Below are 9,888 nucleotides of genomic sequence, written 5' to 3'. Positions count from 1 at the left end.
TCAATGGATTAAAAAGAGGAAAAATAATGCTTTTGGTAATTCACTGTAAATATCACTCCTCTCATCTCAGCTGTAAAATACACATGAGACGATAACTTGTTATGTTCTAGGAATTAAAAGTATATTGTTTATTTGAGACCACACATGTCTAGGCAAACCATTTTAAAATTATTTTTAGTATCAGTAATATTTGGGAATATTATATCACCATAACGCTAAAGCGAATATTAAAATAAGCTGACGTGTGTGTAAAGGAGTGAGAACATTGTTTTCTTCTAAAAGCCTTCCATGCGTGAGAGTGTTGGAACAGAGCTGTATGAAATTGTCCTTGATCTCGAAGGGTGGAAAAAACAAAAGTTGGGAAAACAATGTCTAGATGAGACTGTGGTATGGAGAATGGAATTTTAATCTCTAATTCTTGTCCTAATCTTAATCAGGAAAAGAAATTGCATTCTGTTTTTGAATTGTTTACTGGCTTTGAACTTCTGTATTGCTTTGGACATCACCCATAACCTTGAGGTGAAGGGCTAAATGGCTCTGGACCTCTGGTTGACAACCCCCACCCAGTCAGACAACGTCTCGTCAAAAGAAATGTTTAAAAAAATGAGAAAAAGGGCAGTCTGCTTCTTTGTTTGTTTGTCTAGAATGCCACAATGGTATGCAAGTTTTAAAAGAGGTGGACGGATAGTTACAGAGAGAGAGATGAATGGCAGTGAGTGTTTAGCAAGAAGCTTCCTTTTCTAGTTAAAAATTAACTGGTATTCATGGCTACTCCTGGAGGCAGTTGAGCCATGGCGTTTCTCTAGTTGGGATTTGATTTCCTAACCCAATAAAAACACATCCTCTGTGTTGCTGTGACAATGTGATTATAAAAAGTGTCCATGACTTGTTCATTTGCATATATAGAATGCCCTGCTATAAACAAAGCAGAGAGTCTCAGCAATTTCTTAGATATAGAAATTAGATCTGAATAACACTTGTCTGGACTCAGTCTCTAGCATCCTTTCATTAGAATAGTGAATCTGAATTCGTTAGTCAGTCACTGTTCCTCAGGTGCCCGATTGCCACTAGATGGCGTGCTTCAGATCAATGTCAAAGCCGCAGAGGGAGAAGAGAACCCCTGGAAAAAAAATCTTGGCCTTTGTTCACTTTACATTCTAGCAGCAGCACGTTAAATTATTGCACTTTGTATGCTACGGTTGGCAAAAGTAGCTTCAGTGGATTGCTTGCTTGACACATGAAGTTAAACATTTCTCAAGGCATTCCTGAAAAATTTGATCCCGATTGACTTTGATTTAGAAAAAGCATGAAGGTAAGTGCTTGGCTCTGCCATATGTACAGAAATTTAAATGGAATGGGCTGTTATAAAACTAGTTCTTGGAAAGTTTGCATAAGCTTTATTTGTTTTGTTTCACTTAAGCATTTTGGAGGAGAACTATAAGGAGGAAAACTATTCAAAAAAGTTGGTTATGAAACTTAATACATGAAAGAATATTGAAGAGACTTTCTAAGTTTTAGTTGACTAATTTTCTTTTACTTAATAAAATTTTGGCTAACAGTATGGAAAAATCCACGTTATGGGGAATTTTTTTTCGGAAGAATAGTGTAGTTTTCTTCCAATTATACAAATCGTTGTGCTGGAAATATGATGAAACTTGACATTTATGTGTAGAACACTAAGGGTCTTCAGTCAAATAGAGCTATGATAACATACACTGAAAATGATAGGTAATTTTGATGTTCTTATTGGACCTGAACCATAGTTTGCTTATTGGTCAAAATTTTAATGGAATGGCTAGGACAATATTTGTTTTAACACGTCACTATTCTGAGGCAAACTTTACTCTTTTCTTAGTAGCAGCTGGAAATAGATGTTGGTAAACGTATAGTTAAAGTCACTTGCACAAGGAATAACATATTTGCGTATTAAGTGAGCGTTTGAATAACTTTAAAACATTCATTATCTTTCTATCGCAGATAGAACACTGTTCCAGATGGATACAGGTCAAACATACTCATTTTCTAAGGCGTGAGTTGAGACTAGTCTCTAATGTATCTTCAACGTGTAATTTAGCATCTACTGTACTTCTGGTTATTTCTCCTGTTTCCACACTTCCACTCTTCTTTATGAAAGTCTGCATTTCAAGAATGTGTGGTTCTATGTGAATTCACTAGTTTAGCCGCATATTTTAGTACACAGGGTACTATAGGCTGAGTACTTTGCTTTTAAATGTAAGATTCAAATGCAGTTAATTTTAAATTTTCTTCTTGATTGTAGTACTATGCAATCGTAAAACGAGACTAATGAAACTGGTCTGCAATATTTTGCACGAAAAGATTATTTAAAACATGCTTAGAGAAATGTTGAGTGAATTGTTAAAAACCCACATGCAATCATTATGAAATGTACTTTAGATCATTATCAGAATCTATGTATTAAGCAAATATATTACAGTAAAAGTACAATAATTTTGATTTTTTTTTACTTCCGCGGATAGGCGTCAATGCTTAAAAAGGCACCTCAATATAAAGCGGGACGAATACCGAAAGTTCTTTTAGTAAATTCTATTTTACACCAGTCAGATTAGGTTTAACATATTTGATAAAATATTTTCCTTGTTGTTCCCTTCCCCCTTTCAGTACTCAAATGAATAAATCAAAGAGACCCCAGCGGTAGTTAAAGCGCCCTCTGGTTACAAATTGTTTACTGATGGTCTTCGTCATAGGACAATATTTAAAAAAAATAAGCTTGCTTCTTACAATAACTGTTTATTATTTCACATGGTTTGGGATCGCATGTTTTGGAGGAAAGAGTCTAAAAGAAACTCAGTATTTACTTTGCGTTAATTATTCACAGGCACAATTCTATTTCGCCTGCTAGTGATACCACTTCCTATAAGGGGAGGTTTTTCATAATGTTTTGTCACACCCTTTTCATCTAATGGTCTAAAATTGCAAATTGAGACCAATATCTATCTAACCACCTAGCTAGCTCTCAAGCTGCCTCCACTTCGAAAAGGGATACTTATACTTTATATCAAAACTGCATTTAAAGAGAAGGTAGTCGCAAAAAAGACAGTAGCTATATAACTTTAAATGTTTAATATGACTGTCTGTCCTGAATAGATATTAAAAGATAGATCTCTACGTCTGTACCGTATTAAGGGCTACATAGACATTAGAAAGCACTAGAAGGCAGCGGTCTCACGGAGGTTAGTGATTAGGTAAATCCTTAAAAATTGTTCTGGTGTAATTTTTTATACTGTATAGAAATCATAGGGGTCTATACTTCTGAGAGGGCTCATCAGAGTTACCTGCAAAATACATTGCTAATCAAAATTAGTAAAAGGGCACACAAAATATAAAATATATTCAGAAGATAGAAGGCCTTCAGACGGCTGGAAAACAAATTAAATTGCGAACTCAATTTCAAAAAGGATAACCTGCTAAAACATCCCAAGGTTCATTTTGTCCCTTATAGCGTGAAACAATTTCTAGTAAAGATAAAAATTAGTGAGCTAGTCATTTATCACGGTTTCTAAACCTCCTGATTGGAAACCGCCTTCTTTGGATCAAATCCAGAAAGAAAAGTAAATCTGGCACACATACACCGTCCTGACAACTGACAGTTCTAATATTAAATAAGTATTCACTGACTGCATTAGTTTTTTGAGATTTATACAATGTAATCTACCTCTATATACTTATACAGGCGGCGTACACACGCCCGTGACAAACTTCAGGAGGATTTACATTTTAGCATATTGCAATTTGCCCAGGTCAGAAACAAAAGCATATTTTAATTAGCATACAAAATAGCATCAGCCAATTAACAGTGCTGTACCTTTTGTTTTTTCTAGGAAATAAGAAAGAGGTAAATCATTACTTTGCTTGATGCATTTTAAAATTTCGAACCAGAGTTTGCATGAGGATGAGATGTCCTTTTTAATTTATTTCTTTTAATTTTTAGTTTAACCAATAAAAGAGTTTAACGACTCTATTAATAAATCCATTACACTTTTTTTAGATCGGTAAAGATTTATTTTGATCTAGCTGTCGGTGTATGCCATTAATGTAGATTGTCCACCAAATAACACTTTTACTTGCTTTGATGCTTTTTAAACTGTACTTGCTTATTTGTATTTACCTCCAGATGGTTTTGCTTATATAAGCAGAACTTACAATAAACTTTTTCTCGTCCCTTGGAATAGACAATATTATTCAATATTTCTTTAAGGTGGAGATAATCTTCAAGAGACACATTGTTAAGTATTTAATATGTAGTAGCTACACACGCTGCATGACAAATTAGTTTAGTTTATCCAAAATTGGCCATTAGCTTTTATAGTTAAGAATCAAGTGAACATTATTAGTTTTACTTCACTGGGTTTGACGATGTTAGTTACTATTTGCCTTGGCCTTGTTAGCGATTAAAGAAAGCACAGATAATACACAGCCGAGTTGAGTTCATGATCTAGACTAAGTGCTTTGACCATCAAAGCAACACTGTTCATTACTAATAAACAAAACAATAAAGGGCATAGATTTCTGTTTCCTGTTGCAAGTTATAGGTGAATAACTATCCTTTGGGTTAAAGTAATCAGCATTACTAATGCTAAAAATCAATCCCTCTGTGGCAGATCTTTTGCTACAAAGGATAAAAGAAAGTGTTGTGTTAAAACCTGTTTTCTTTCTTTGATGAGTCTATGTCCTGTATTTCATCTCCCTGATTTCTTTGCTTCAGCATTGCTTAAAAAGGCAAATCCAATTCTTTTTATAAAATTTGCAATCGTTTTGTTTAGGCTGCCAAGGATTTTGCATACTTTTTCTATGATCCTTTTTCACTTTAATACAAAATTAATTTTAACGTTAAAAAACTAGCTGGTTATTTTAAAAAAAACAGTTTTGGAAGGATTTCAAGCGTTACTGTTCTATTAGTGCAGTTTATAGATTTGCAATCCATTTCTATATAATTTGTCAAATACAAAATAAACAGGCAGCAAGAGCAGACTTCCGCGGTGTAAACTGTATACCTGATTTGGGTAGAGAAATGTATTTGGAACTTGGAACTAAGGGTCACATTTCATTTTATTTAGATCTGTATTTATACCGCTAAGCCTATTGATAATAACCTTTCTGTATACTAGCCAATAAACTGGTTCCTTATATGGTATTAATTTTGTGAGCAGTGATATGGCCCTCACAGGAATCTGATAACGGTTTGTCTATCACACATTAACACATTGTGGGGTAAGTAGAGTTTGGGAAATACACACAATATTACAGCAGGAAAAGAAAAAAATCTAGGGGTTCCGATAGGCTGTTTGATGCCCCCAGATCACTGCATTCGATCATTACGTCCTACTTGGCAGTCGTATGTAAGCAACGGTATAACGCTCATTAGATAAATTTTGAAAAATAAGCAGCATTTCCAAAAAGATTTTATGGGCACTGCAAAGTTGTAACAACCTCTACCAGCTCACAGCGTTTCCAGCTGACAGGGAAAGAACCTTGGGAGGGCCCCTTAAGCTTAATTTGCCCGTGGAAACTAACATTTGTGTCCTGCTGTTTTCTGTACGTTTCAAAATAACTTGTCTAGGGGAATGTCAAAATGTGGAAAGGAATTTCCTCGTTGTAGGCAAACACTAAAATATTAAACCACGTGAGGCTCGACAGATCAATAGATCGAGGGGAAATGTACAGAGTACAGTTGACACTGTTATTCTTGTAATATTCTCCTAGATGCTTTGAACGCCAAGGGTACGCGCTGCAGGAGTGTACGGCTGAACGCCTGCCTGTTCTGACTGACACAGTCAAGCGTGGTCAGAAAGGAAGCCAAATGACCATTTTAACTGTTTCCTCGGCATTCTTATTGGTTACGGCTGGCTTTATGGCAGAACTGGGTGCCAGAATGAGGCGAGCATTAAGATTTAATGAGCAATATTTATTTTTCAAATGGTTATTTGTACTCATAGGGAAGCCAAAGACAACCGATCCTTTGCTCCTAGGATCTGAGGATCAGCTTTGTGTTTTAAACAGAACACCCATATGCTAAGCGGGAATGTGTCGCCGAATACTTTTAAAATATTTAAAAATCCCACTCAGCCATAGACCTTGCACAAAAGACCATCATTTCTCCAAGTCAGTTGTATGATTTTAAAATAGCATAAATGAGAGATGATATAAGTGAACCATCATCCAGCTATTTCATTACAAAGTCTATCCAACGCTCGGTCTGCGTGCCTGTCTGTCTGCTCTCTGCCTAGAAGCACCGCTACAATTACACATTGACTGTACAGCATTGTCTAATATCCCAGGATTAGTTGTTTTAGTATTTTACTGAGGAAATGGAAGGTACATTTTAACAGATTCACAGTGAATGATTCAAATGAGAAAAATTAAAACATAATTACCCTTATATAAACACATAGGGTGGGTGGTATCATGTGGGAATCCATTTTCACTGTTTAGATTTGGATTCTTTCTGTGACTTCTATCTTTTCATTTGGAATGTTAACCAGATTTAGGGACAAATCCAAGGTGAACCATAGTATTAGCGGAGGCAATCACAATATTCTGCCACAATGGCATTAGTTATTAATTGATTCTTCGGTACTCTAGCCAACAACTATTCATCTCTAGTACATTTCAGACTAGTTTACAGTAATTCACATTTGGTGGTGATGGTAGTCTGGGAATAGCCAATTTCTTAATAATTTAAGGCGACAGGAGCCAGAATCCTTTATAGAGTCAAATGGTGCGTGATAAATAATAACAATTTTTTAAAAGTAGGCAATCAAATAAAATGCCACAGTCCCCAGCCCTAAAAAACAGAGGATTCCTGGCTTTATTAATATCATAGCAAACACAGGCGGTGCAACAAGGAGAGCATGCCTTACTTCCGGAAAGCCCAACTGTAGGAAAAGAAGTGATAATAAAAGGTTTATTTATATCCCGCTTCATTTTAGGAAATAATAAACATCAGACTGCCCTGCCACTTTATAACAGTGAATGTGATAATAGAAAAGCATAACTTATGATAACCCTAAAATAAGGTAGGAAATTGTTTTATACTTGTCAGTGTGCAACTGTATCTCCGCATACACGTATACCCTATATCTACCTATAGAGATAGACAGGGGTAGATGTAGGTGTGCGTCTATATGGAAATAGATATTACACATTAATATACATATATATTCTAAATACAGAAGTCGACCTGAGACCAGCTCTCTGCATACGAAACCAAACTGGGAGGGGTTGCTAGTAGGGCTTGGGTTTCCATTGGCTGTAAGCATTTGCCGTGGTGCGGGGGTATCTCTAATCATATTCAGCATGTTTTGCACAAGAAATGTCAGCCAGAAAGGGCTATCGGCTCCCTTCGCCAAATTATTCCACAACAATGTCATGCTCAGAGAACCCGGCTGCAAACTCTTTTTTGGTAGACTCCTTGATCAGCTCAGGCAGAGGGGAAGGAGGAGGAGGAGGCGGAGGAGGAGGAGGCGGCGGCTACTATCCCAACAGTAGTGTCTTTTTGCCACAGGCGGCCGATTTGTCCTATGGGTTGCAAAGCTGCGGACTTTTCCCAGTTTTGAGCAAACGCAATGAAGGTGCTGCTCAAAACATGGTCCCCACTTCTCATGCTTACATGTCAGGGATGGAGGTCTGGTTAGAACCCCCAAGATCCTGTCGCCTGGAAGAGCCTGAAACCCAGCAGGCTACCTCCTGCTCTTTCGCTCAAAACATTAAAGAGGAGAACTCCTACTGCCTCTATGATTCAGACAAATGTCCTAAAGGTGCAGCTGCCACAGACCTATCTACTTTTCCAAGGCTAAACGCTGAGGTCTGTCCCATGAACAACGCTAGTGGGGTGCCTGTCCCAGGCTACTTCCGCTTGTCTCAAGCTTATGGCACTTCCAAGAGCTACAATGCTGGGCAAGTTGTTGCTTCCCAGTTCACACCGCAGCCCCAAGTTCGTTTTGATGCGGCTCCATCTTTGCCTTCCGTCCCAACAGAAGCGGGGAGGACAGAGACCGAGGAGGCTTCCCCCAACACCTTGGCTTGCGTCTCCCAAAGGGAGGAAGACGCTCAGGCTTCGTCTTCGACCGCAGAAGAACTCTCCCCAGCTCCGTCAGAAAGCAGCAAACACTCTCCTGAGAAAGAACCCATAGGTAAGCAAATAAAAAGCGTGCGAGGATGATAGTTACATCACAAATGGAAAGAAGGATTCGAGCAGCCTGCAGAGCTGGCAAGAAGCGCCGCTCAGACTGACCTTCTGAACTTTTTAATATTTGGGCGTGGGGATGTAGTAAAAAATAATGTCCATCCTATAGTTTAAATGTTAAAGCCTCCGCTCTGGGCAAACCTTAACCTGCATGCGGTTTAAAGATATAGAAAAACAGAGATCCATCTTCCCAGTTGATGTGAGGGTGCCTAAGAGATAACATAGATGTTTGTAAAGCATCCAAAATAAGCAATAGGCAGTGCCAATAAATAAACCCATTAACGGGGTAAGTTATATTTTACGACCCAGAATGCTTTTCAAAATAACTGGCGCGTTGAAATGTTCTTTCTATGAACTGCTATCAAATTAGACTGATGAATGCTCCACGAATATCCTTCAGTGATTTCAATAGATAACAGGGTTGTTATTATGTATTATTGTGATCCCATAGGCAAAAATAAAACCCTAGTGGGCGATATTGCCAGACTTTTAAGTTGCTGATCATTTTACAATTGATTTTTTTAGATCTAATGCAGTTGGTCTATTAAACAAAAAAGGAAAACCAAACCCACCACCCACTCCACTAACAAATCAATATCTGAATAATAGCAACAACCCCTACAAAGGGACCTTAGTTTGTTTTTAAAACTGGGTAGAAGCTTCCTAGTTAAGTGGGAAATAAGGCGAAATAGCTCATCTTGTCTTCCAGCTTCAAAGCTCACTTCTAAAGTTTAAATCCGCAGTTTTGAAAAACAGAAAGAATAAACTAAACTGCAAAACAAGGATTGGATGGGGGAGCCATTCAAAAAGCCACTTCCATTAAATTAACTGACCTCTGACGTATCTCTATCACTGTAGGAGCCAACAATTCTTTTCATTAGGAAAATGGAAACACAGACATTCAGTTTTAACGATCTCCCGGGGCTTTTGGAGGCTAGATTTTTTAAAGGAAACGCCAGCTACTCTAAACAAGAGGCTGAGGTGCCCGCAAAGACTCCCCAAATTAGAAATGTGACCAGGGGGCGCAGCTTGAGGAACCCTTTTGCCTCTGTCATCTGGTAATGTCCCTTTTTTTACTTTCTTAAAACTAGGCAATTCAAAAGGAGAAAATGCAGCAAACTGGCTAACCGCAAAAAGTGGCAGAAAGAAACGATGCCCCTATACCAAGCACCAAACTCTCGAGCTGGAAAAGGAGTTTCTATTCAATATGTACCTGACTCGTGAGCGTCGCCTAGAGATCAGCCGCACAGTCCACCTAACAGACAGACAAGTTAAAATCTGGTTTCAGAACCGCAGAATGAAACTGAAGAAAATGAACAGAGAGAATAGAATTCGGGAGCTCACAGCCAACTTTAATTTTTCTTGATAAACCTATAAACACATTTTTTTATGGTTTAAAGAGCCAGTATCATTTTCCTAGGCTTTAGTAATCTGCACCTGTATGGATTAAGGATTTTATACATTCTCAGTATGTCAGTAACTTCTTTATAGCTATTTCTGGGAGGGGAGGGGGCAGCCAGAATGATGCATAAAATTCCATGTGTGCAGCCTTTGTTCCTTTACAATTGCCTTGATGTTATTTGCTTCTTTAACCTTGAAACACAGACATGATATCAAGAGCTGCAAATATATTTTTTTCCTCTTGAAAAAGTAAGCAAACCCGG

At 37.7% G+C, this 9,888-nt stretch overlaps 1 protein-coding gene across 1 annotated transcript; it reads left to right on the top strand.

Moving 5' to 3' along the window:
* The first annotated feature begins 7,351 nt into the window (after positions 1-7,351).
* HOXA10 (homeobox A10) lies at positions 7,352-9,590 on the top strand. Its single transcript, XM_050938706.1, has 2 exons — positions 7,352-8,171; positions 9,316-9,590. Exons 1-2 carry the CDS (start codon positions 7,352-7,354, stop codon positions 9,588-9,590), a joined length of 1,095 nt encoding a protein of 364 aa, XP_050794663.1.
* Positions 9,591-9,888: the final 298 nt, after the last annotated feature.

The sequence above is a fragment of the Gopherus flavomarginatus genome, chromosome 2, assembly GCF_025201925.1.
Source record: "Gopherus flavomarginatus isolate rGopFla2 chromosome 2, rGopFla2.mat.asm, whole genome shotgun sequence".
NCBI classification, from domain to species: domain Eukaryota; kingdom Metazoa; phylum Chordata; order Testudines; family Testudinidae; genus Gopherus; species Gopherus flavomarginatus.
The sequence above is the reverse complement of the archived record's forward strand: the minus strand, read 5'-3'. Positions and strand labels throughout refer to the sequence as shown.

Coding starts and splice junctions, on each gene's coding strand:
- HOXA10 (XM_050938706.1), top strand. CDS start 7,352: ATGTCAGCCAGAAAGGGCTATCGGCTCCCTTCGCCAAATTATTCCACA. Junction 8,172..9,315: donor TCCTGAGAAAGAACCCATAG/GTAAGCAAATAA, acceptor TCTTAAAACTAG/GCAATTCAAAAGGAGAAAAT.